This window comes from Anabas testudineus, chromosome 12 (assembly GCF_900324465.2).
Source record: "Anabas testudineus chromosome 12, fAnaTes1.2, whole genome shotgun sequence".
Lineage (NCBI taxonomy): Eukaryota > Metazoa > Chordata > Actinopteri > Anabantiformes > Anabantidae > Anabas > Anabas testudineus.
In genome coordinates, this window is record NC_046621.1 from 9,103,757 (window position 1) to 9,131,390 (window position 27,634).

General features: G+C 40.2%; 1 protein-coding gene across 1 annotated transcript; it reads right to left on the bottom strand.

The window, feature by feature from the left end:
- Nucleotides 1–1,531: 1,531 nt before the first annotated feature.
- On the bottom strand, nt 1,532–27,369 carry LOC113158649 (E3 ubiquitin-protein ligase UHRF2). Its single transcript, XM_026354705.1, has 16 exons — nt 27,217–27,369; nt 19,585–19,968; nt 17,801–18,120; nt 9,554–9,772; nt 9,238–9,347; nt 8,931–9,117; nt 8,182–8,305; nt 6,384–6,491; nt 6,171–6,275; nt 5,983–6,089; nt 5,031–5,193; nt 4,810–4,947; nt 4,379–4,613; nt 3,968–4,116; nt 3,739–3,837; nt 1,532–3,655 (listed from the first exon to the last, which is right to left on the bottom strand). Exons 1-16 carry the CDS (start codon nt 27,367–27,369, stop codon nt 3,509–3,511), a joined length of 2,748 nt encoding a protein of 915 aa, XP_026210490.1. The 3' UTR covers nt 1,532–3,508.
- Between the last annotated feature and the right edge of the window lie 265 nt (nt 27,370–27,634).

Consider the following 27,634-nt stretch of genomic DNA (forward strand, 5'->3'; position numbering starts at 1 on the left):
GAGGTTCACGGAAGGACAGCGGAAAGAGAGGAGAAGGAGCAAAGGTCACAGCAGAGAAAGAAAGGTGGGTCATTAGCTTTGCCAGTCAACGCGGGAAGAAAATAATCTTTGAACAAGATTGAGCAACAGTGGAAGTAATGCACATCACAGTTAGCTTTAAAGACCATAGTAGCATTTTTACTTGCATGTTGTTGATAAAACTCAAAAACAAAAAAAAACAAAAAAAAAAAAAAAAAGTCCTGAATGATCAAACATAAACAAGGACATCACCACAAACAAACAGCCTGCCAATGAAAGTGGACAAAGTGTCGGTAACACCGCGGGGGGCTGAGACACAGCTGCTGTCTCTGAAGACTAACAAACACATAACATGTCTTTGTCTCGGCGGCTGTTACAGGTGAATAAAGAGGTGTCGGTGAACGAGGGCTACGTGTTCCTGTAACGCTCAAGTGAAGAAACTATTTTGGAAACCTTTATCAGCACTCCAGGTGACCTCTGTCCAGATCACAGACAAGTGCAGAGATTCCGCTGCTGTCTCTGTGCTCTCCATGGGATGTTATTGTTTCAGTTCCTGTCAGTCCTGCCAACCTTGGACATTTTAAAGTACCATATTAACACCAGAGATGATGCAAATCTCGGCAGGAAATGGTCCAGCTGTATAATATATGCACGTTGTGTCAAGGCTTGTGCCGTTCAGTCAAATGATTATCATCGTGTGGTTATATGGGACAAGTGCTCGGTTAAAAAAACAAAAGGTCAAACCATCTGGATGAAAATGCAGGTTCAAAAAAAGACACAGAACATTTAGGATTTCTAATGTACAATTAAGAGCTGGTGAGTAGTTTTTCTATTAGTATTAGTATAAAGGTCTAATTCATGTTTAATTAGCTACCAAGTGCATGTCAGTGCATGAGATCCAGCGTGGAGGGGCACAGTTATAACTCGTCTGGTTTAATCCACTGGATTAAACCTAAAAGAAGAGGTAAACAAACTGTGTTGTTGAGGATTTTACCCAAAAGTAACTTAATACTTGTCTTGAGCTTTGTTCAGATTTGTAAGAGAATGCTAAGTTGTGGGTCTTTAGTCCACATCCAGGAGTTTTGTGTAATATTTAATGCTTGTGTATGTTTACTTTCTAAAACTAACACACAAAATGATGTCATTATAAAATCAGTGGAGGTTCACAGCCTGTACATTGAATGATTAACTCACACTCTCCTGTTTACTGTTTCTCTTGCATATTTAAGAAGTTACAACTTTGTGGTACTTTGTAGAACATAATTCAAACTGTAGCTTGCACATACAGGTATTTTTTAACTCTTTCATAAGCACTGTTGAAAAGCTTTCACGTTTACCTTTTAATTAACAAACCTATATCAAAACTAGGTAAATACCTTACTATGACAGATAGTAGCAGATGAGGTTCTTAAATGTTAAACATAGTCTAAACACAAGCAGCCATAGAAGAAGAACTTGGCAAGAATTGAACTGACTAATACTAACACTTATTTTAAAGCAGCTATTTTTTTTCCATTAAAAACAATAAACGAACAACATAAAGAAAACAACGGAGCATTGGATGCCAAAGAAAGCACTTTTTATAGTCTGTGCTGCAGACTGTGAAAACTATACACTATAGAAATCAGGATGGACCACGCCACGTTGAGAATGAACTGTATCTACATTTTCTGTTTGTACATTGTCAACAAATAGTCCAGGATGTCATCATCCTTAATGTGCAATCACTCATCACGCTACTTTTCTAAAATGAAGGAGAAGCACGCGATGCTCGAAGCTCTCCAGCGAGCATCCACACCGAGTACTGGACAGGAAGAACAATAGCAGATGAATATCTGCTGAGAACATTATATGCTAACCATCTTTGTGTGTGTCCTGTTTGATAGTGGTTGCTTGGTAACACCAGGGACGACCACAGAGTGCCCTTTCAGAAGCCGCTGAAATGAACGTACAGGCGCTGCACCTCACGCCTTTCAAGTGTTAAAGAGCGCCGCGCGTAAATCTTTAATTTCCATTACATCATTACTATCATTCTCTGGAAGACAAAGAGAAATACCAGAAAATACTTAGATAACGTACAAAGACAGTTCTGTTAATATCATCTGACTGGAAACATGGAAGCGACAATGAGAGGACGTGAACACACACTAGATGTAGGAACGTTGGAACATGATTTTTTTTGTATTTGAACACTATTAGAGGTTTCAATAGTGCTTATGAGTGAGATTTAAAAATGCAAGCTTTGTTTATCTTGTACATTTATATATGGCTGCTTGGAAATGGAAACAATGGACCTTGCTAAAGAATTGTATTCTTAGTCAGGAATTTACTCTCACCAGAGATGTCATTAATTACAAATACAGTTAATTGATTACATCAGATTTCTGAAAATGTTTGCCCTCATCTGCTTTACAGCTTCTTGTCTTTGGTATGTTTATGAACAAATGCCTTTTTCTTTTGGACTCTTACAATTTAAGGAGAGAGTTCTGCCTGTTGATTACTGTAAGTATGTAAAGTAGCGGCTTTATTAGACACCAGACACCTTCCAAACAAGCAGCACACAGCTGCCAGTTGCTGCAAATACACTGAGTTTGCCCCTGGTGAGACATTTGCTATTCTTATTAGCTCAAAGCATCGCAATGGCATTATTCCAAGTGACATGAGCAGCTAGCAGCAGGATGCTAGCTAATGCTCCTGATTAACCTGCAACCCAAATTCACTGCACATGTGAATAATAAAGTGCTTCAAGGCCATGAAATATTGTGTGCTTCATTTCATATACGACACGTTAATTCTTAAATTTCCTAATTTGACTCTGCAGGAGTCTCTCGGCCGCATGAGACTTCGAGACACCTCATCAGTGTGTCTTCAGTATCCTTGAGAAATTGCCAAAATCATTTTTAACCCGGCAGCTATATTAGTCATCTGAGTAATCTGCTCATCTTAGCTCAATATTCTGGTGTAAAACTGCAGACATGGTACACAAAATGCATACAGGTTGGCAGGAATCTATTGATTTGTTGGTATTGTTGTGGAGACATGTGCACGCCAACAATGTGCTGTGCGGCAATTTATGGAATCAGTGGACAACAGTGAAAGGCAAAACGAAAATGAGCAAATATCTTTAGGTGGCAAGGAGGAGTCTCAGTTGGGTCTCCTTTTGTGCGTTTGTATTTATGTGCGTTTGTGTGGCAAGAGTAGGGAGATTTAAAAGATACTTGGTTGGATTTCAGGCTGGTGATGTTAATGGAGACGATCCAAGTTCAACAGATGAGGTCAGTCCCTACTGAGGTTGTTTGTGTGTGAATGATTGTATACATAAATGGCTGTAAATGCAATATATAACATGTGCTAATGGGTAAGTACAGTATGTGTGCGCAATGCATTTTAAAGTGGAGCTCTAGGTACTTGACGGTATATGTGTGCGCGCGGAATGGATGCTTATGTGCGTGTGTGTGTACGTATTCTACTTATAAATGTGACTTCAACCTCATCGTCCCTTACTGTAGCCAGGAAAGAACTGGTCAAGCAGCATCTGAAGCGTCTTGTTTTGGGTCATGACATAGTCCTTGCCCAAGTCGTGACGGCAGGCGGGGCAGGTGTACACTTTCGCTCGGAACGATCGCTGGAGACAAGTCTGACAACAGAGGACAGCGGGAAAACGTTCATACACAAAAACAAAGATGGGGATTTAGTTTAGTGGCAGTTACAAATTCGTACCTTGCAGACGTTGTGTGAGCAGACGGTGGTGACGGGTTGGAAGGCCAGCTCCTGGCAGCACACACACATGAATATCTGCTCCATCTTGCGCAGAAAATTCTTTTGAAATAAACAGAAACAGAAAAGGAGCGGGAAAAGTGGAAGAATCATGAGGAATTACTTTAAAATGATGAGATGCTTTGTGAACAACATGGTTGAGGAGCCTGAGGTGTGTCACTGGGATTCATACCGGCCCCTCTTTAAGATGTCCCATGGCTTCATCCCAGAGTTTCTTGTTGGCTGTGTCCTCTCTGATTAACTGCTGCTGCTGCTCTGACAGCTGGAAGGTCTCCTCTATCTTCACCCGTTTAGAGGGAGGCTCTGCTGCTCGTGACGCCTCTGGTGAATTCACACAAAGAAGAATATGAAAAACCAACGATCCTTAAGGATCAGATACGACGACGCAACGGAAAAACGTGAAGCAAACGGTGTTTACAGTGATGCATGCCTGGGGGAAAAGAAAATCCTGTTAGAGTTTTTCGTGAACAAATATTAAATAAGCTAACTGAAGTGAATTTTGCTGCCAGTACTATTCTCACCTGTCCTCTTCTCACAACACCTTGTCTGACCTGCTTTGAACTTCAACTGTGAAAGCACCCACCACTTTCTCTGGTTGTCTTCTGCTCTCCGTTACTTTGCGGCCCGTCCTCTTCTACACTGGCCATTGGCTGCTCATCATCCTCTTCCTCGTTAGTCTCTTCTTTCTCCTTGATCTTGCGTTGTCTCCGTGGCCTTCCCCTCCCAGGATAGTGCTTACTCCGACCGCCTCTTCCAGGTCTGGCACAGGCCTCTTTCTTTGTTTTATTAGCCATGGCTGCCAAGTAGCCTGGTGGGTACTGCAGACAAAGACGACTATTTTATTTTCATGTCTGAAACTGGAGAAAACATATGCAAAAGACAGCCAAGTAATGGAAAATTGCAACGTATTTCCACAGTGGCACATGAAAAATTACACTACACAAAGTATGCAATAATGTAATGATTAATGATGTCTACATGAAGTCTACAGAGTCAACACACTCGCAGTCTAACCTGAACAGCAAGCCCCAGTTTCTTTATCCTCTCCAGTCCTTCAGGTGTCCATGGTGCTGGTTCCACATCGTCTCTTCTCAGCAGGTACCGCCACACCAAGTAACCACACTTTCCAATTTCTGGCCAGTACTTTACAACCTACAGCCAACCAACAAACCACAGTAACATTAAATTTCATACAAAGCGTTCCGAGCAAATCTGGAGTCTTCTGAAGCAGGTACCTTGTAAATACCATCGTAGCGGTTTCCCTCCTCGGGAGCGTATTTGCTGATGCGTCGACCTTTGGAACTGCGCACCACTCTCACTGGCTTCCCAGCCCGCCAGTTCCTGGACTCTGCTCCATCCTTGTCATTCAGAGGTGCATCACAGTTTAAGGCCAGTGCCCTGTAGGAGTCAGGATCCAAGAAAAAGAGATTCACGTTTACCAAGTTTGACTAAGGATTAGGAATGTTGGTGAATAAACAGTAATCAAAAAGTTTAAAAAGTTGATTCATGAAGCTTATTTAATTATTCAGAAAATAAATAAGCGAAAAACTGTGAATGTGTGAGTTTGACCTTTTTATTATAACCACAATCAGATGAACTCAGAAAAAAATGGGGGTCATCAATGACAATGAACTTAACTTCACTGAGCACATCTCCTCCATGTGCAGGGCACACTGGTGCTCTACATCATCAGAAAGAGGCAACCGTATCTTTTCTGAATATGCTACTCAACAGCACCCTCCTACCTGAACACCCTCATCCAGGTCAATAATCCCTCTCATCCACTGTGCTCTTCCAAAGACAGACACCTGATGGTCCTGACACCACACAGCACAAGATCCCAAGCAAAGCTCTTCATCAGAGGAAAGAGCATCTGCATCGTTTCCACTGAGCTGCAGAACTCTGCACGCTCAGCAGTTTCACTCCCAGATGTCTTCCACAGCTCCCAATTAGCTTAAAAAAACTCTCTTTATTTTCTTTATTCTTCTTTCAGTGGAAAAGTCATCTGACTTTTTTATTATTGTAAGTTAGATTACCTTAGCTCGACTAAACCGGCATAAATTAATGAAGGAATTCAGCCTCAACTGAGACAACAGGGAGCAGATTACTGCACTCTGGTGGACATTTTCTGCCTGGACATTATACCTATAGGACTGAATGTATGTAGGTGATCTTTAAGTGTTACACCTGTTCATATGTGTCAGGGTCTGGTCAAAAGAGTGCTCTCCAATCCGTTTGTTTCCTGAAAGGTCACGACCCCCGCTGCCTGTGTAGGTGAACTCATCTCCCCGATCCTACAGCAGATCATACAAATCAAAACTAAATTATCAGCATACTGTACCTACCAGGGAAAATCCCCATAGTTACAGACTCACCACTTCATCCTCAAAGCCCCCAGCCAAAACCAGTGAATAGGAACCATCGTTACTGCGCCCGTGGATGCCGCCGACATGTGGCCTGTGGACACCTGCCTCACTCACCTTTTTAAAGAAATTAGATTTTAGACAATGCTGAAATTCCAGAATGAGAGTTAGTTAAATAATTAGAGTATATCTAATTAATATGTAATGCACTTTAAAACATCTAACCTGTACTCTGAATTTCCAGGTGGTTCCAACAGGAATACCAGGTATGGGTCCATAGTGGTTAGAAGGGACGATTGTGCATTCTTTAGTACGCCCCACACAGGCCATGCCCTGCAATTACATCAAGAAAGAAGACGCACAAAAAAAATACAACTTAAAAGGTCCGCATAAATATGAATGTCTTAATTAGTGTTTAAGAACAGGGTGCATGCCAAACTTTCTAATTCCTCGTGACTATTTAAGGACAAAGGATGTTTTATTTTCAGAAATGAGATTTTATTTATAGGCAACATTAACAGCAAGGTTACAAAACCTATGGCAAAGAAAGGTTATAAAATTGCGATAATGTGCAAGTCAAATATAAACGCTGTATGACTCAAGGCACTTAAATGTGCCTAAATACACAAGCCAAGCTGTTTTCAATTAGTCCACAGAGAAAGGGCACATTCTGGTAAAGAAAGGAGTTATTTTCCATTGGCAGTTCCAGGAAAGTGGCTAAATCAGGCTTAATGGCATTGTTCACATTACACCATGGAGCAGAGTGTCAAGGAGACAGCCAGGCCAGGATGGAAATGAGCATCACGCCATATCTCACAGTGTTGCCATGAGCGGACTCTGAGGAGATTTTGAGGAAAATATTTAAGAGCAGGCTTAAAACAGATGCTTTTTATAAACACGTTTAAATACACGTTAACGGTCTTCCTGTCTCATTTTCTGCCTCAGCAACTCGAGAGAGACGATTTTATTTAACAAATAAAACCCAGAGGAGCTGTATGTACGTACATGTTCATTAGTCACATTATGATTGTATGAGAAGAGACTAATAAACAATAACATTTGCAACCACATGCTACAACTCGAGTAAACACCATGAATCAATTTTAAGACCCTGATGTAAAGTTAAGTAGAAGTTCAGTGATGTTGACTGGATCAAAAACTTTGGATTTGATCATTTTATCTGAGGGAATGAGCTGTGTTGTGCTCACGCGATGCCTGACAAGAGCTTCAAAGCGGTACAAAACTCTTCACATGAAACAAACCATTCATCTCTGATCAAGCCCAGCACAACAAACACAGAGCAGACTGTTATATACACAAAACATTAAATGCATCATACACAGAGGAATAAACCAGTTTGCAGGGACTAAAAGCAATAAAACTGCCTCTGTGATGCATAAGTAACCGGCTGAATTGGTGGATTTACAAATGGAGTTTAAACTATACGTTAAATACTTACTGTTGTATGGGTTTAGCTTTTTCAACAGATTCCATAAAAGTGAACACAACACAAATTCAACAATTTATATATTCATATAATTTTGACTAGCGAAAACACAATTAATTAATACACGGGAGAAGAAGTCTACGTCTCCTTCTTTGAAGGGACCTTTTGATTATTTGGAGGTTAAAGTTTTACACAATCAAATGACTGTTTGGTGTTGGTATGTTGTGGCAGGAGCTACAGCGTAAAACTAACTGATAAATAAAATGCTTCTTCTCTTTCAATGTACTGAGAAAGCCACTTGAGCAAACATACGACTCAGTACAAGAGATTGAAGCATATTTCTATTATTTTACCACTTCACCTTTGGAAAACAATCTTGAAAAGGTAATGTAGGCGAAAAACCTTTGACACAAACTGCTTTTTTATATTTATGCACATAGTCTTTGCTCCTTCTAGGTAATTTGAAGAGAAACCACAGACCCTCCCTCAGGCACTATTTAAATTCGCTTTCAGTCTTCGAGAGCAACTGTCAGTCCACCTGATGAGTGTATACCTTTAGATGCCCCTGGGCCTCACCTTTCCCCAGTCTCTCTGACTCTCAGTTGTTGCCGAAGGCATCTTGGCTTTCTTCTTGCTGGCTTTGAGTTTCTCTCCCGCCTTCACAACCTCACTGGTGTCATTCTTACAAGTGGGACAGTACCTGGCAGAATGAGAGGAAATCATTTCTGTGGACGTCTGCAACAAAGCAAAGTTTTGATGAAAAGATGGAGAAAAGAAGCTGCCAAATAATGTCAATAAGCTGGATATACTCTCTTTTTATCTGAAACCATGATTATAAAATCTGTACTTTGGATATCTAATACACGTTTAAGGCATATTTAAGGTATCTTTGCTGGAGATTCAACAACAACTTGAATAGAACATGTTCTAACAAACATAAGTCGATGTAAAATGACTGCACAATGATGAGTAGTCTGAATAACCAATATTTTAATAATCAAATGCATGTTTCATTTGTTGCTGGTTTAGCTAAACAATTATAAATAAATAAATAAATAAAAAAGAATGACTCTCAGTAAGTGCTAAAAAATGGCCTCAACCTCATTTCTGTTTGGCAGAGAGACACTGAATTAATCTCCAATAGACAGACTCACACCTGTGAGCGCATTATGTCATTATTTTATATTGATCTTAACCCCAATCACCACATAATTACTGCTTAAATGCACTTGAGCTCATACTAAACATAATTAATGAACCTTCTTAAATTGACTGTAACGCAGGCCCTTATTGCTGATTTCAGCGCTACTCTCTCTCTCTCTCACCAGTCTTCATCATCTGGTATGGTGGCCAGTGGCGGGTTGAGACAGTAGATGTGAAACGCCATGTTGCACTCATCACACAGCAGCTGCATGTGAGCATCCTGCTTCCCGCCGCACACACAGCAAGAGCAGAAGCGGCATTCTGCCTCAGGGTCGGCCTTGCAGTGCTTACACTCTGGGCCACTCTTTCCTGGAGTCAGGGACATTCAAGCACACAAGCACAGATACAGTGCAAACAGAAACTTCATGATTTTCTAGTTAGAAATTGGTACAATATTCTTTTTAAAACCGCGTGCAATGTGGTTCATACGTTTAAATTGTCCGTCTGCAGTTGAGAGTGCACGTGCTCCTGGTTTTTCCACTTGGTAGATTTCATCCAGAAACTGAACCTTACAATCCCCGATCACATCTCCTGGACCCCTTGAAGGAGGAATAGAGAGTGAGAGATACACAGTGAAAGGCAGAGAGACAAAAGAGTGAGAGTTATCGTCACAAAGCGAGTATACAACTACATAAATAAAAAAATATAAAAGGCCATTATAAGGTTGTATATTATTATAGAGAAAATAAAATAGCAATTATCCCCCTATACTAATCACCCTCCCACCTAAGAGGAGGATCCTCACCCCAGGAGGATCTTGACTCGGAGCTCCTTGTTGGTGCGGGTCGTTTGATTGAGGGTCTGAATCTCTGCGTCAAACCAGAAGCCCCTTTCATCTGGTGTCTCCATATTGTAGTTGACCATCACATGCATGCCCACCTGCAGTTGGTCCCACCGCAGAAGGGTCCTAGCACGAGGCCGCACATCCACCGGTCGCATCTCCACAACTCCATTCTCTGGGTAGCTGGGAAAGAAAGAAAAGGAGAAGAGAAGGAAAGGAGAAAGCGGGTTTACGTGTCTTCATGACAGCTGTCATCGCTCTGATTTTCACACTGCTATCTTACGGTATTTGATGTCAACGCAGTGCTTGGGAGAAAACAGTTCTACAGTCAAACAAAACAAAAACAAATTAGCATATCATGACAGTCACGCTTCTCACCCAACCCACATGATTTGGAGCATTACGAAATGTTCACTTCAGTTTGCTCAGCCATGGAATGGATTGATCTTTCACTTATCATCAATTGTAACATAATGGTTGGAAGAGTAATGTATTGGAAAATAAATCCAAAGCAAAATTACATTTAGTAAAAAGCAGGTAGTGAGAACAGGGTGTTCTGAAAAAACAGATCTAAACTACAGCTCAATGCATGAAGTCATTAATTGTTTCCGCTGATAATCTATCATAGGCCTCTTTGTGCAGGACTAAGCAAGTCCATGCACGACAACAGAAGCCCACACAGGTAGGGGCAAAAACAGTCTGTAACGAAAGTGCGTTTTACACCGAAGACAAATTAGGATTGTAAGATTGTGCACATTTTGATATAGAAAGCAACAGAGAGCATTGTATGTAATAGCGGTATGACCTATTGACCCAATTATCAGTTTGTAAATAATTCATTCATTCAGCTCTATGAAGTGCCTTCATCTGTCAGATGAAATAAGGTTCAACCACAGGTCTTGTTAGACACAAGGAAGTCTTAGGGAAAGAAGTGAAATAAATCCAAAAAATAAAATAAAGTAGTTCATTTAATTGGACAAGTTTTATATATTAAGTCTCAGTATCTGACAGAGAACGCTAAACTAACATCTAAAGAGGTGATACATTTACACAGAGCAGATTTCTTCTCTCCCCCTCTTCCTCTCTACATTTAATACAGCAACAGCCATCGGCAAAACATTGTGTATGTATAGACATGAATCAGTCTACGGCATTCTCCAAATTCTTTTGTTAATTTAGGAGTTTTCCCAAGGACCCCCAGTGGAGCTTTTATTTTAAGGAAGAAAGAAAAAACTAGAGAAATCACCATAGTTCTTCACAACACCAGATTATTGAGTGTATAAAACTATTTGTGCTGACGTACTGTAACAAGTCAGATGTTTAAAAAAACAAAACAAGAAAATGTCTGGTTTGATCAACCCTGAGTCATATACACCCCGAGCACCATTTCTGGGAACAGTTGCCCCTTCTGCTCCCAAAAGAGGAGAGGAAAGGTGAGGTGGCTAAAATGACTAACAGGCAAGAAAAACAAATACATCCAGCAATAATGATGAATATAAAAGTGACTAAATATAAATATAGCTTCATTATTTTAGTTATGTTGCTGTCTGAAGCTGCATGAGCTGTAGAGAGTGGTACAAAATCTTTAATCTAGCTGTAGTCAAGTATGTGCATAGGCATACGTCCCATAATGTCCCATAAAACCAAAAGCACATTCTGTACATTTCAAAATATTTCTGCTGTTCCAAAAGAACATCTGAGAAAGTGTGACATGCCTGTCTGAAAAACCTGTAGTGGTAGAAGAAAGGTTCACCGCACAGGCTTCCTGCCTGCCAATCATTGCTAAAATGTGAGGATCAGGTCTAACTCAGAGATGAACTGGCAGATAGCCTGGTTGCAAATAGCAGGAATTTTGTTAGTGCATAAGTTTAAAAGCACAACAACCTTAGTTCTGGTTTGCCCGAACTGTTTTAGGAGAAGACAGAGGTAGAGAGTTGTGTGCATGAGTGAGCATCAAATGTTAGCATTTGGCATCTGGGCGAGAGCGGTAGTTTCTCAGACAGTCTGCAATGACGCAGAACCAACAATTGCTTGTTCAGCTCCGGCTAAAAATGACTAATGTTAACTATAATACACAACAATTCAGGATTTTATCCTTTCAGAATATGTACTTTTGCTTTCTCTTGTTAGAGATAAGACTATGCTGCATATTTCAAGCTTTTGTAAACGGACTGAAGAGGGCCTACAGAGACTGCAAACTCCCAGGACGAAGAGGCCAGGGCACAGTGCAGGGATTTCCTTTTTTTGGGCCATTGGGATTACTGTGGTTTTGGGTTGGATATGGTGGGGGTGAATACAGTACAAGCACGCATAAACATGCACATTGGGACTCACACACACAAACTACAGGGATCTCAAGCTTGGAGCACAATTGGACTCAGCATGAACAAAAGGAGAACAAGGAGCAGCACAAGGGAACCAGTACCCACGTTGAGACCACACAAACTCAAACAAAGGACCACAAGCCACACAGGCATGAAATGTAAAATATATAATAGAAAATAAAAAATAATTTAGCTTAAACTAAGTTTAAAAAGATTGATGTGACATAAAATGAGGATTAAATTTCCTTTTGTCATTGTGGACATGTAAGGGCAGACACTCCTGACCTGCAATGACTACAAAAATGGGACGGACTTTAATTCATTTCATGCTCATGTAAAAGCAACAGAATCATGTAATGGATGCACTACAATTATCTTAATGGAGAAACATGACTACTGTGCACCATCTCAGGCTATTGGTCCTACAATGTGATAGACGCAATAGAGTCCTTGCTAGATGTACTATACAGCACATATATACAGTATATGGCCAGCAATGAGGCAACATACAAATTACATACCTAACCCAAACTGTTCAGCAGGTTTGGTATCAATGAATTTAGTTTTGGCTTCAGAGTCAACAAAAACCATACTGAAGTTGCACTTGGATTAGAGGTTTGGTTAGAGGTTAAGAGATAAAAGTTTCAGTGAGGGATTGGCTCAGAAGTGCTTTCCCACTTTCTGCTAAGCCCCTTCTTTTAGCAGTCAAGTGCAGACAAAATGGCTTGGGTTACCACAAAAAGGGTAAAGGTTGCCCCGCAGGTGGCATCATCTCTCCTCCGGGCTTAACCTGGTTTTTCCCAACTGCATGGGCTCTGCTTGATCTGGAAGCTGTGCAATGGGTTTGTCGAGCTGACTCGTTGGTCTAAACAGGCCCAAAAAAATAAGACGACAAATCAGATTTCTCTCTTTGTCTATGGTGTGTCCTAACTCTTCAATACACCCAAGTTGCTAAGTCCATACTGGCGAGATTGCTCTGTAAGGACTGTTCTAGACCCTAATGCACAGATATCACAGGTTTGGTTAAGATGGTTTGATGTAGGGAGTCAGCTGTTTGTGAGGGTAGAAGAGGAGATGATCGGCAATCTCTGCTAGGAAGATACAACAGAAGGACGTGAGAGTTACTATACGATTCAAAAGAGACAATGGGTGTTCAAGTGTCCTAATAGAAGTCCAGAATCCAAATATCCTCGTTCAGTATTCCAGTAACCAATCAAACATCCACAAATCCTCTTTAAAGCCTTTACTATATATACTTCTAAATATCTAAAATCCAAATACAGCAGAGAGCTGGATAGAGAGCTGGATTACAGTGATGAGGACGAGGCTGAGGCACAGTCAGGAAAAACCATCAGTCAGTAACGGGGATCAGACAGAAAAGCAGGCTGGAGAGCGAACGCGTTATCGGCAACAATCCATCTATCTGAGCAAACTGGGTAAACCGAGTAGACGGGAGATGCATTAGCTCGGCATGGACTAGACCAACACAAAGGACAATCACTTCTCTAGTAGAATTAAAGGAACAATATGTAATATATTTACAAAGCAAATCTGACTATCTGCCTTTGCTGTCACAGTAGTTACACCAAAGCCTTGTCTTACTGGTTAAGTGAAGCTCTCCCTAGAGCTGGGAAAGACATTCAGGTACAGGGGTAAACACTCAACACTCATATCAATGCATGCTAATACTAAATGAAAATGAGAAACATACTTAATCAGTTGTGATGACATTAATAATCAAGAGGACTCTGACTCTTTTGTTATGAAACCACTATTAGCACTTTGTGTGCTTAGCTGAAGTCCCTTAAAAGAAGGGAAATGGAACCGAGTAAATGAGAAATCCTCAATTTGCTGATAAGCAGCTGAGTTAGAAATACTGACACTACATAAGCTATCTGAATATAATTACTTCGCAGTAGTGAAGTCTCTCTTAACCTTGGCTTTGTAAGTAATTGAGGCCAAAATGTGAAGCTGCAACTATTTTAAAAATATGTATCTAAATTAGTCATGTGGCAGACATTAGAAAGATGAAGTCTTTGCTGATTTTCCCCCTGAATCCTATTATTGAAATGTGACAGCAGAGATCACTCTCCGACTCTATCCAATCACCATTTCTCTGAAATCAATATGCTTGGTCCATTACCAGAAAAGTTGACTTTTTCTAAAACGCAATAAAATTTAAAGTCTGTGATTTCTTAATTCACTTGAACCTTTATTTATCTGACAAAAGGGCACAGACAGTATTTTCACTGACCAAGTCAATTGTATTTGGTAAATATAAGCCAATTTAGAGAGTTTGATGCCTGAAACACACTCAAACTAAGTCAGAGCCATCTTAGCACTTTGTTGGATCCGCTTAAAGTACACATTTCACTTAATGGGAGCTTTGGATACTAATTGTTGCAGTCTTGCATGTGGAATATTTGTCTATTCTCACTGGATACAAAACCTCAGCTAGTCAACAGTCTGTGGTCACTGTTGTGCGATTCTCCTCTTGATGATCCGTCATACATGTTTAACCGGAGACAGATCTGAATTGCAGTCAAGCACACACATTGTGTCGCCAAAGCCATGCTGCTGTATCATGTACCAAATGAGGTATTATCCAGCTTAAACAGTCACTGACTTACTAGTAAATTTGAATTACCGCATTGCGGTTCAAAACAGTGACGTAGTAGTTTACATGCATGTCTGCCCAAACTCATAAGTTTATGTATGAGTCCAAGCGGATGTCTGTCCCAGACAGTAATGACTGTAAGGAAATACTTTCCTGATGTTTCTGAAATATAGCAATGATGAGAAATGGAACATGAGGCCACAGTGACCTTGAGCTCTGACCTCTGGGCACCAAAATCTAATCAACTGAACTTAGACATTAATCTTTTTGTCATGTGTTATTTTCTTACTGTGACATGAAACCAGCTCTTTAGTGAAAAGGTGATAAAGGTTATAAACTGACATTACAGTCACATTAAACCTTTAATCTAGTTCCTACTGTTAGTATTTATTAAACTGTATATCTGCCTAAGTGTATTCTCTCTCTCTCTCAAACTAAATCTAATAAGTCATCCATAACTGAGACATTACTCAACAATTAAACAATGACTGCTCTGTGTAGAAAAAAAAGACTAGTGAGACAAGAGTGGGCGAGTGAGAAAGAGAAACTAAAACCTAAAACTTTATTTCATTCTTGTTTCTTTGTCACTTGGAGAATTTGAAACTGCAGCAGATAAAACTCCCAGTGGCCCTAAGGCAACAGCCATGCTCAGATAATGGCGGGCCGACTGCCACAGCTTTAGATACTGGTGAGATTGTTTCCATTGTGTATGTGGATATTTGCTAATTAGTAGACAGAGCCCGTTAAAGAAGCACTAAGCCTCTCTTTTATCCAAAATCACCAACTCTATGTTCAAACATCTAAATATCAAGCCCAATTAAAAACAATATGAATTTCTGAAATTAGGAGCTCCAGATCACAATACAGCCTTTTTCACATCATGACAGGGTGACAGAGACCATGCACAAAACCGAGGCTGCTAAATGAAATTCTGGCATTGTTAATATTACTATTAAGTGCTGGGACTACTATTAGAGCATATGCAAAAATAATTATCATAGTAAAATTATTTTGGTCAATTCCAGTATATATACTGGTATATAAATCAAATCACTGTTTCTGTCAACCTTAAAGATTCATTTTAACACCTAAGTGAAAAGTGAAGATATGATGACGTTAATTCAGATAATCCAATGGTTGATAGAGGGTGCTTATAAGAATGATGCCTTTTGAATAAGAGAAAGAGAAAAGTGGACACTATGGTCTGTTACAATTACCTGTCTTTGTGGGAACACAATTTGGAGTACACGCTAACCTGCTCCTCGTGTCGTCTCTCAAGACATGGGCGGAAAAAATTCTACCACAGTCAAACAATGGGGCTGAAATCTGAAAATGCTCCTAATAATCCTACCAACATGTAGCCTCGTCTGGAACTAATCCTGTTGTTTAGTGGCTGAGTAACAGGGCTAAATGTTTCTGACCAGTCATATCTGATAAAAAAATATTTTTTTTTATATTTTATATTGTAACAGGAAATATTGGTTTTAGTCAGAGGTTTTGTTTAAGAATTTTAAGCTTCACTATACAAACTCCATACGGCACCATGAAAAAAACTGTCAATTTGAATTAGCATTTAAGAAACTAACTAAAAGCTGCTTGAAAGCAACGTGAATAATTTGCCCAGTTTATGTCTATATTTGTTCCACAAAGAAGCTTAAACATAATATCTGAACGTCTTGTTATGGAGCAACACACACACACACACACACACACACACACACACACACACACACACACACACACACAAAGGAGACCAGAAAAGAGATTCTTCCTTTGATATTGTGGCACATTACATTGTGAAGAAAGGCTGTTGAGAACTGCTTCAATGCAAAAACATGGCAGTTAATTTCATAGGGCTCATTTTCAAGGCTATGCAGGTTGGTGTTTGCTCAGTAGCATGTATATGTGTTGTTAAGGTGAAGCAATCTTACTGACTCGTCACTTTTTGCAAACAAATGATGGAGGAAACCTGGAATGGCGCGCAGGATAGAGGGAGATACTACACGTATAGTAGCAAGCAAAAACATATTTGATATATTAGACCAGCTATCAATGTAACAGAAGGAAATCTTTGATCTTTGTAGCTAAAGCTTCTCAGCATCACAAAAACCAAAGCTGTGTTAATTGCTCAGTTGGTGAAGATGCAAATCACATTTTACTGTGATGTTCTGGGTTTAAAACTAGCATGGGACCTTTGTTGTCATTTATTCTTCTCTTCCCCTCCATTGCTGGCCTCTCCTAACCGTCAGTTATCAAATAAAGCAAATGAGAAACATGATACATACAGTATAATGCAATCATGTGAATAAGAAAACAAGCAGATAAATAATTAAAGCCATTAAATTTAAATTAAAAAGGGAGACAAATTGTGTGTATTAGTTTCCTGTCTCTGCCCTGCAACGCTTTTGTCCTGTTTCAAATGATAAAGAATGAATGAAAACCAAAATACCCAAGATTTGGAAAATTGAAAAATGTCAAATGGGAATGATGACTGCATAAAAGAAAACACATATTTACTGCCCAGCAACCACTGAGTTTCTGTAGCACAACATACTATGACAAAAACACACACACAGACACTACGATAGACATAGCGAGGAGGCTATGTCTCACTGGTGGCATGTTCACAGCAATTATAGACAAAGCTGAAGGAGGCAAGCAAAGAAGTAATGCTCCTGAGAACTCATGAGTTACCATGGAAACGTCGGCTTCTGAATGAATTTGCTGGAAAAGGGGAGCGCAAGAGATAGAGTCCAAATTGTAGCATCAGCTACACAAACCCCCTCTCTCCATATCCTGGACTGCCAGGAGAAAGCAGAGGCTGCAATCCCCAATGCACTAAACCACTGTTACTGATGCTTGCAGCCACATACACACACACACACACACACCATGTATTTATATTTGGTGGACATTTCCATGTAGAATGCCTCACAACAGCAGTGTGAGCAAATACATTTTTAACATAGGCACAACTAGCAACAACAAAAACCCCATCTCCTGCTGTAGCGCAACATATGCAATCAAAATGGCACACATTCGCACTATCCTGTTTGAGATGCAGCACGGCAAATTCCAATCCAAGACAGCATTTTACCATCTAAGATGATGCTGCGCCACTGACAAGGTGCAGATGTCTGCTGAAATACAATATTCAGATTTCCACTGTGCACTTGTATAAAACCTGTGATGATGTGTTTGTTACCACTGCAACCAAAATCAGTTCAGTTGCAGCATCAATGTTCCCGAGCACAATGAGCCATCACTTACTCGTCATATTTAATGTGGTAAATTACGTCCTCTTCTCTCTCCTTGCTCTCTGTAGCAGCTGTAGAGTCTGTCTGAGAGGTGGAGGCTCCATTACTCTCCGAGTTTAACACAACATTATTCCTGCTACAGTCTGTGGTTTGGCCCTGGAAGTGGGCCTGTCCCTGCTCGGCCTCCAGCTTTCCATTAGTCCTTTTTGGGGGCCGACCCACCTTGCCCTTGGTGGGTGTTGTCTGTCCTTTGGAAGCACGCGTCGCATTTTCAATGCAGGCCTCAAACCAGGCACCGATGCTGACGTCTCTGCAGTCCACCAGCTCGTTAATCTGATGAGACACAGACAAAAATAACACCTGGTCTTCTCTGATCCCATCTGCCTGTTGTTTCAAAAGCGCACCATTGTCATCACATATGGTGCTTAGAATCACAGTATAATATACAGTAGACTACTAGTTTTGTTTTTAAATAATCAAAAATTACCAATATTAAACAATATTGGGCCCTCCGTGTTTTTTTTTAGACACAGATGACCTCCATTTCATATTGTCCCTGAACACCTCACGCAACATCTACCATATAGACAGTGTTACTTTCTCAATGCATGTACAAGTCATGTGATAGGTCCTCTAACAACAACAATAGAGGAAATATCACCTTTCTGAGACATAGTATCAAATCATTAGGGGCTGAGTAGGGACTGTGATGTTTGTGTTGCGGTTTCAGTCTCGGTTTCAGAACGCTATTACTTTGCTCTCTGACACTTTAACTTAAATCAAATGTTTCTAATTCTTGTTTGAACAAATGTTTGGCATGCACTTCCATCTATTAAACTGGTTGTGTGCCTTTGTGAGTCTGCATTAAATGCATGCCCTTACAGTGAATATCTGTAAATATATGGTGTCAACTTGATGTCAAGTTGCATAATTTCCTTCCCATCTACATAGTTACGTTATTGATATTCCTCCATGCTGGACTTAACTTTTGGCATCAAAACATGCCCAATCCTACACATAATTCTCAGACATATAGATCAGGCAGCCAGCCAGCAAAGCTCAACAGAACACAGTACAGCAGAGTAGACTCATACACATGTATTGGTTTTGACTGTATTCTATTTATAATCAGTAAGCTGGTTAGTGACAGGGTTGTAAAGATCGGTTTCATATATGTGGTTTGGCACATGCCTTCTTAGCAAGCTTTAGTGTGTATGTCCTTTAGTGTGTATACTAAAGCCATTCAGGGTAACAGATGTAAAGATGAATAATGGTAAAGGTAAATTGGATACCAACACATGACCTCTCACACAAGGACATGCACATATACAGTACAAGGCTCCAGTAATTTTGGTTGGAATACAGCCTCTAAGTGTAAGACAAGAGGCAAAGGAATGGAGGACTGCTGAGCAGAAGAAAATAACCACATAACCATGCAAGACTAAAACCATATTCATGTTTGTATTTTCCCTCTCGGCAATCTAAGGGCACTATAAACAGCTGTTTGTATCACGTACAATTCCACAGAGGCGTATTAGGGTATAAAACCTGATGTTCAAATGTTCTATGGACTTTCTATTTACAAGGCGGTTTGGAATTTTAAACAGCAGCACAAAATGCATTTGATTCGTAATGTGATTTGACATCGAACAAACAAGAGCATCCTGCCCAAAAATCTCTGGCAGTGTCTTGACTTGTATGTCGTTAAATGCTCTGTAATTTAGCTAAAGGCCAAACCAGCCAGTTTGATGGAAAAGTCTAGCAAATGGTTTGTAATAGTTACATTTCTATTCTTACCTTGTACACACCAATTCCTGGGTCAACTAGTGTGTTTCTGCTCGATGTGGGGGGCTGGGTGTCCCGTGCCGGACTGGGGGACTTAAACCCATTTTTGGTATTGGTCAAGTTACTGGTAGAACTGGTGTCCGGCTTGGTGTCATTAATGGTGCTGGTAGTAATGCTGCTTTTGTCATTGTCTGTATTGGTGTCCATAGCAGCGAGAGAACCTGAAGCTGGGGAGCTTTCAGACTTAGAGTCAGAGGGAGGAGCTGAACTACAGGCAACACCTGAGGAGTCCTTGGTGGCAGGGCTGTCTGGAGCATCAGTCTGAGAGCGAATTAGCAGCTGAACAATGTCGTTGAGACCCACGTTATAGTCAAACAGTGTCTGTCCATCTTCCATCTAAAAAAGTAAGATTAAAAATTTTTTTAAAGCCACTTAATTATATAAATATACACAGATGCAGTATAGCAAAGATGTATTAATAAGTAATAAAAATAATAAAAATTTTACCAGATGTATTTGAACAACTACACAAATATTCATACTTAAATTTTTTTTCTTTCAAAATTTCTTTTCCAACAGACCATGTTATATGAAATGAACACCACTGCGCCGTGAGTGTCCTCCTATAAACACATGAGGCTGCTTGTCAAGGACAGACAAAGAACCCAGAGACAACATTACAGAGGGAGAAAAAAAAACAACTATGAATTGATAGTGCATAAAAAAAAGAAAACACACAGCACTTCAAAAATCTGCAAACCTTTAAATGCGCAAGGGAAGCCCACAGCAACATCTGTTTTCTGTTGTCTTATGAGTGAACGTTTGGCTTCTAATTACATTAATTCAGCTATATATCAAGGTGAACTCACCTAATTTAGCCTAACGCAACAAAAAGGCTACATTCAAACCAAGCAGCTACTGGGCACTACTGATTATTCATGAAATGACTTGCTTACATATTCAGTACAACAGAAACAGATGTTGATCGGCAGCTTCACTCGCATTTATCCCACACTGGTTTTCTCCAAGAAATAAAAATAAATAAAGGGAATGAATGCATGAATTAAAGTGATAGGAAATGTAGCTGGGGGGAACGAAATGACTGGGTTGCCATGACAACCGAAAGAGAGCACCCTTACACCCCTACAACACCCTCCCACCCCCATGAACCTGAATCATGTATACAATCTCTGTCGACACCAACCCACCACCGCCACCACCATCAGCAGCAGCAGCACAGTCCTTTCAGGCAGCGCAGAATATGAGCATCAGGAAACAGTTCTATCAAAAAACAAGCTCTTAAAAAAAGCGATGAGAGCCCATTAAAAACCCATATTTACTCTACTCCTCCAACTGATCTACTGTTAAATAAATAGTACTGATATTGCCTTAGGAATGGAGCTTATGGCAAGCACGCCAACTCATTACAGACATCAGCTATTCATTTCAGCCCTCAACCCCATAAGCCCATTGTGCTGGAGAGACGAGCATGGCCGCCACTCTCGCTTGCACTCCCCTTCTCTTCTTCGTTATTTGACAGCGAGGAGGAGAGCAGTAGAGGGAGCAAAGCACAATTTTCCCATCCCTCCCCATTTTTAATAGTCTCATGAAATTTAGATCAGAAGAGCAGTGGTGCAAATAAAGCCATACAGTGGTTGGTACACTCACCTGTCTGTCTGTCTTTCTGTGGTAGTCTATCTCAGCATTTCTTTGTCTGTCTCCCTCCCGAAGCTCAGTCTTCGATTTAGTCTCGGTAACTATCTAGCCTCCACTGTCTGTCTTTTGCTATGTGATACTGCATTGAGAAAAGTAAGGCAAACAAGTAGAAAACTGAGAGCATTCAGCAACAGAAAATGTGATTTCTGGTAGGACCCGCAGCAGGCAGCCACACTGTGAGGAAGTACAGGTTAGACGGCTGGAGAATCAGACAGACAAACCTCGCTATCAGAATATATGGTAGAATTTATTGCAACAGTGAGAGAGAACAACTAAACTTCTTAAATGATATCTGTGCTACTTGTACTAGCGTTCCAGAGCGACTTCATTACTCTCAGCGTGAGCAGCCTCTCACTGCGAGGTGTTACAGCTCTGACTTCAGTCACAACCAGCTGAATAATCCTCAAAAGAAACACCATCTAAACAGGCGATGGTAGGAAAACACATATATTCACAGAGGCTTAAGATCTGTTGACAGAAATATTGGCATGTTGACTATCTTTATTGTGTAGGAAGAGGAACATCTTCAAGGATATGACATTTTCTCCTTCATCATAAATAATGCAGCACGATAATAAAAAAATAAAAAAACACTGCTGCTGGTATCTTCATTATGTGACTCATTGAAATTGTGCTCAGTGTTCCAGGGGGAGGCTTCAGTCCCGACCACACATCATAACAAAGCTTTAGACAAACCAAAGACATTCGACATTTGAAGATTTCTCAAAGGGTTTGAACAAATCAGAGTCAAAAATCCTTGGCATAGCAATGGTGTGTGTGTGTGTGTGTCTGTGTGTATCACGTTGCTGAGTGGAATAAAATTAACACCTCTCCACAAGGCTAATCTTGCTGTTGCATTTCGACAGGCAGTTTTTCAAAGACTAATTTTTTTGTAATAGGCACCAAAGTGCAACAACAGAGAGACAAATGACAAAGACAAAGTCAAACAAAAGACCTGTGGCTGATGTAAAAATATGATGGAAAACTTGACTGAGACACAGCTTGTCAGATTTTAAATCATAATGGCTTTTTTGTATCCGATATGTGTCATGGAACAAGTCTTTCTATATTGCTTTCAATCTACAGTCAATGATACTATTGTAAAAGAAACATCATCAAGGCCAACATGTTGTTACATTATATCTTATATTAAACTTTTAAAATCTCTTAATGCAGAACTAATTCTTAAATTAACATAATTCAACAGCACCTGCTTGGTATCTATGTCTGCGTTACAATGATGGAATACATTAAGCCATTAGGTAACAATAGACGCAAATTAACAGACCAAGAAATCATGGTGGCCTATTTAATATCTGTGCTTAGATTTGCAAAGAGGTTTAAAGGTGTGAAACCAAAGCTGGTGCCACACTGCTGGTCAGGAGGAGATTTCATAGCAGGGCCGAAATTGGCCTCTTTGCTCGGGCAGACCATTCAAACCCTCTTAATACAACAAGACTTCTTCACCGTTGCCTCCGCCTGCAGTCTGACTTTGCTAAGGGCTGAGCAAAATAGGTCATATTTCCAAAAACAATGACACTGGGTGTGTCCGGGTGCCTGCCATCTACCAAGCTTCCATCTTCGGTCTTTCACCCCTTATTCTGCCCACACTCTTGCAATCTTTCAATCTACTTCAAGTGCTATTTAGCAGAAATAACCTGAAATGTAACAAATGTTGTTGGTTGCTTCCGTTACCAGCTTTTTATTATAACTTAATGTTAGTTCTTACGCAGCACAGCAGGAATATTTTAAACTGTGATAGTGCACCAGTTTAGTTCTATCAATTTGCAATAAACTTTTTTTCAGCTAGTTTGGACTAAACTTCTTTAATTGCATCAATTATTAATTGCTATTAAAATACCACTCTATGAAAATGCTATAAAAAGGAGCGTGTATACACTGCATTTCCACTTATTTTTCTGTAAATATGAACTGTGCAATTATACTGTAATTAGGCAGGAAGACTGAGTAAAAAACACATTTACCAAAAGCATAGGTTTGTAGGATTAATGTCACTGTGGCCACAGCAGGATTAAATTACTAAATGGTTTAATTTAAAGGCCAGTCATTTATGGCAACATAAATTTGAGCTAAATGTTTCTGAGTTTAGCATGTAGGTCACTTTTGGTTTGCTTATTTGTTTTCAAAGGATCCTAATTAAAAGTAGATTTACTCTAGTAATTATAAACATTAATTATGTAAACACGTATGTAATTATTTGTACTTCTTGCATTAATGAGGCAGCATTAGGATGTCTATCAAATTGGAAATTATTGAAAGTGATAGGAGGTTGCAGCATATTAAATCTGGTTATGGGATTATCCTTATGTTTACCTTTAGATCCTATTTTTTTATGTTTGCAATCCTTTAAGATAGGACATTATTGAACCAGAAATCCTGAACAAAGAAACACAAGACAGTTAAAGGGGGTAATATTGTGATCCGATAAGAGAAGACAGAGTAGGGGGAACCTTACTCTTTACAGTGCAGGGGTTAGAGTTGACAGTTCAGAGGTAGGACATCTGACCACCAAGCAAGCTAAAACTGCTATAAGAAGGAGTAGTTCAACTATAAAAACATGTGGGAGTGTTAGAAAGCTTTCAGTTGTGGTCTAGGTTTACCGACTCTCTTTGTCTTTGCTCTTTGTCCGGTCTATCTGCCGAAGAAGGGTGTGACTGTGTACATGCATGGCTGCAGCCAACTCCGTTTCCCCTGAAATTCTCTATGAAATTCTTTGGTTAGGCAATACACAAAGACAACCCATCCACCACTGAAAAAACCACAACATCAGTGCATAATGTATAATCAAACTGTAACAATATCTAGGTCACACAACTATCTGTGTGAAAAGTGGCAAGCTAGTTAAGTTTAAGGGCCAGAATTAGGAAACAGTTTGAACATGACATATGTGGCTGCCTCAGTAGAAAATGAATAAAAACCCATCAGACACAGCACACAGATCTCACACAAGCGGGGCATCAAACTACCTAAGAAACAAACGAATGCTTTTTTGAAATTAGCAAATGAGAAGGTTGCAGTACAAGTGAGCGTGGGCGTTGAGCAGAAAGGCCGCATGGACAGTGGAAGGTGTGTGAGCCTGCTCGTGAGCGCGAGTGGCACGAGATGGTGTTCAAAGTGAAACAGAGATACAGTGAGTGCACAGGCAAATTGAAAAACCCATAAAACAAAAGCAAAACACCAAGGTAAAGTTATGTGGCTGCTGGCTTGAGACTCTTCCGACTCAAGGGCAAGCATGACTTTGAACTGGTGAGGCACTGTATGCTGCGAGCTGGAGGGAAAAACAAGACGCCATTTTGAAAAGGAATTAGACTGAGTTATTCTGCTACAAGTCTAAATCCTAACAGAGCGCAGGCACCACTGCATGGACGTAAGGGCACTAGCTAGTGTATGCCGCGTGTCACTGGCTCATTCCTCGCATTACTTAACACATGGAAATCCCCTAATCAACCCCTCCCCACTTATTTTCCAGTGAAATGAAAGAAAGCACAGGATTTACTGCATGGGCCTAGCCTTTGCAACCACAGCTCCGACAGTCTATGACAATAACATCGTAACAGCTAATTAAATGTTAATAAAGCAAATGGGTTTTGCTGATTTTAGCAAAACTTCTGACAACAATGAAATAAATTAACTTGGAAAAGAGAGCACAGGTGCAAAAGGTGCAACACAACCACTCTGCACAATATCTCATGTCTCTTTTTATCATAATGGTATGCCATTATTTCATACACCAACTAACCCATTGTTTCTCTAAGAAAACCTGTGCTGTAGCATTCTGGGCATTAATATCTGTCCATGATCACTCCAAATAGCTCCTGAAGTATTTTCTTTCCCTCTGTCCTGCAGCATACACAGCGCACAAACAGAGAAGCAAATCGACCCGTCACCGTCTGCATGACTGAAAATCTAATGTCTGTTAGAGTTCAGTAACATTTAACAATACTACAGGAAGTAGGCTAGACAACTCGAAAACGCTAGACAGCAGTTATAAAGTTAAAACATTTTTAGCCTACTGTAGAACACTGCATTACACATATGAAGGTTTGGTTAAATGTAAACAATGACATCAACGCATCTTGTAGGCGGTTTGCTTCCTGGAGGCTTATCTGCCAGGTTGAGTCATACTGTGTTAATATCAGATTTGTGAGGTTATGCTAAAATACTAAATAAATCATGGTGCCAGTGTTGTGCCAGCAGTGACAATCTTCTGTGTATTACTGATAGAACTACTAGCTCTAGGTCGGCCTTCACTAACTTCACTTTTAAACATTATATATTTTAAGATACTATGCACCAGTCATCCTTCCTTTTTTTTCTTTTACTCCGCACGTTCACATATTTGAACAAACAGAATATGAACAGTGAATGAAACAGACTACATCAGGGCTTGGAGTCTCCAATTTCCAAACACTGTTCGTATCCACAGCTTTAAAAGTTGCAATTCCAAACGGGGTTTATGTGTGGTTAATAACATTAAACTTGTTTCAGTCACTGTGTGTGTGAGAAACAACTTCCACCAATATCCATTTACAGTGAGGATATGAATCATCACATTTCAAACACGACATGATTTAACAGTGTGTGGAACTGCAGGCTTACATGGATAATGACTAAATAAATAATCTTAAGTTGTGAGCTTAATACTAAAGACATATTGTTTTAGTCTCAATTAGTTTTGGGGGTTTTAGATTTTTTTTTTTTTTTTTGCACCATTCCCTTAGTAGTATTGGTCCAAATATATTTTTTCACTATTGCACTGAGTAACACTGTTTTCTAGTAAAACTAATTCTCTGAGTCATTTTTTTGGAGGCAAAATTATCAATACCGAAACTATGATGAATAAAACTTTGCACGTCGACCAATACGATAATGGCTGACAGTGACATAGTGATCCAATGCGAACTACATGATGCACATCATGAAAAACCGGTGTGGACAATAGGAACAAATTTAGTACTGCAATATTTATCATGGAATAACTGTGGCATCAATATTATGATACCACGTAACTAAACATGAAACATGATCGGTATCAGTAACATGATCAGTATCACAGCAGACATCACAGTAAATATGTATTTTGTTATTATTTGCTAAATCTTAGTATATAGTTGTATATATAGTTGACAGTATACATCTCTTAGGAAAATCTACTTCTTATTAGCCTATTATATGACATTTTATGCCGTGACAGAAACTTTTAAATCATCTATAATTCAGACATGAGTATTTTTCTTGATACAATAAAGAGAAAAGTAAATTATTAGGGGCAGCTTGAGGATCAGAAGTGTGTAAGCTACAGTATACCATAAGTATATACATAGAGGCAGTATATTGTGATGGTGCTGATGATAACACCAACACACATACACTCACGATCCCATAGGTCTATATGTCAATACACGTGGAAACAAGAGTCCCCTCCTCCTTTGCATTATGAAGGCTCACTGATGCTAGTCAATACAGTTCGCAGCCACGTATCCCAGATATGATAAATCTTTAATTAAGCCACACATGTGCCCATCTGGTGCAGGCTGCACTACTTCTGTGTGCACGGTGGAAACAGAGGGCGATGTTCTCCTTTCTCTCTCGTGGCAATGTAAACAAACATGTCTACGTCGGTGAGACATTTGTTGCACGCAGGTCTCCTCAGCTCCAGCCCCCCCAAAAAAACCACTCCTCACACGGACCATACATTGGGGTAATATCCCCCCTTTCCCCCCCACGGGCTGGCACACGGCGGACCCCGGGGCTCTTGCGCAAGAACTATTGGAGAATTCCTATGAAAACAGGAAGCTCGCATGGGTCCGAAACGACTACAACACTGGAGGACCACTCTCTCCACCCCTGCCAAAACATATAAAAACCCACTGTTGCATGCGAGTGTGACACCAAAACTGGCATTACCTGCTTCCCTCGGTAAAAGAGGCGCTGCTGTGGAGGGCTTACATTGAAGATGTCCTGTATTTTCAACCGTAAAGACTCAATTTTGGTCAATCTAGAAAGATCCTCAACGGTTCGCGTCTCCTTCCCGTCTATAGTACGAACCTGGATCCACATCGTCGCGCCGCCCTGTTGCACCTTCAATAAATAGCAAACGAAGCGGTATTTGGGGACGCGAGCGTTGTTTTCCAGGGGGTGGAAACGGACGAAAAAAAAAAGATGAAGAATTTGTTCACAGGTCCATTGCGTTTTCCTCTGCAGAGGTAACGTCGGACTGGCTCGCACAGGAGGTGTCTCACATGAGGTCGCGGCGCCAAGCAAATCTCGCGAAGTAACGTTTAAGCGAGCAGCGCGTCCAGTTAAAGGCACAGCTCCCTGTTTT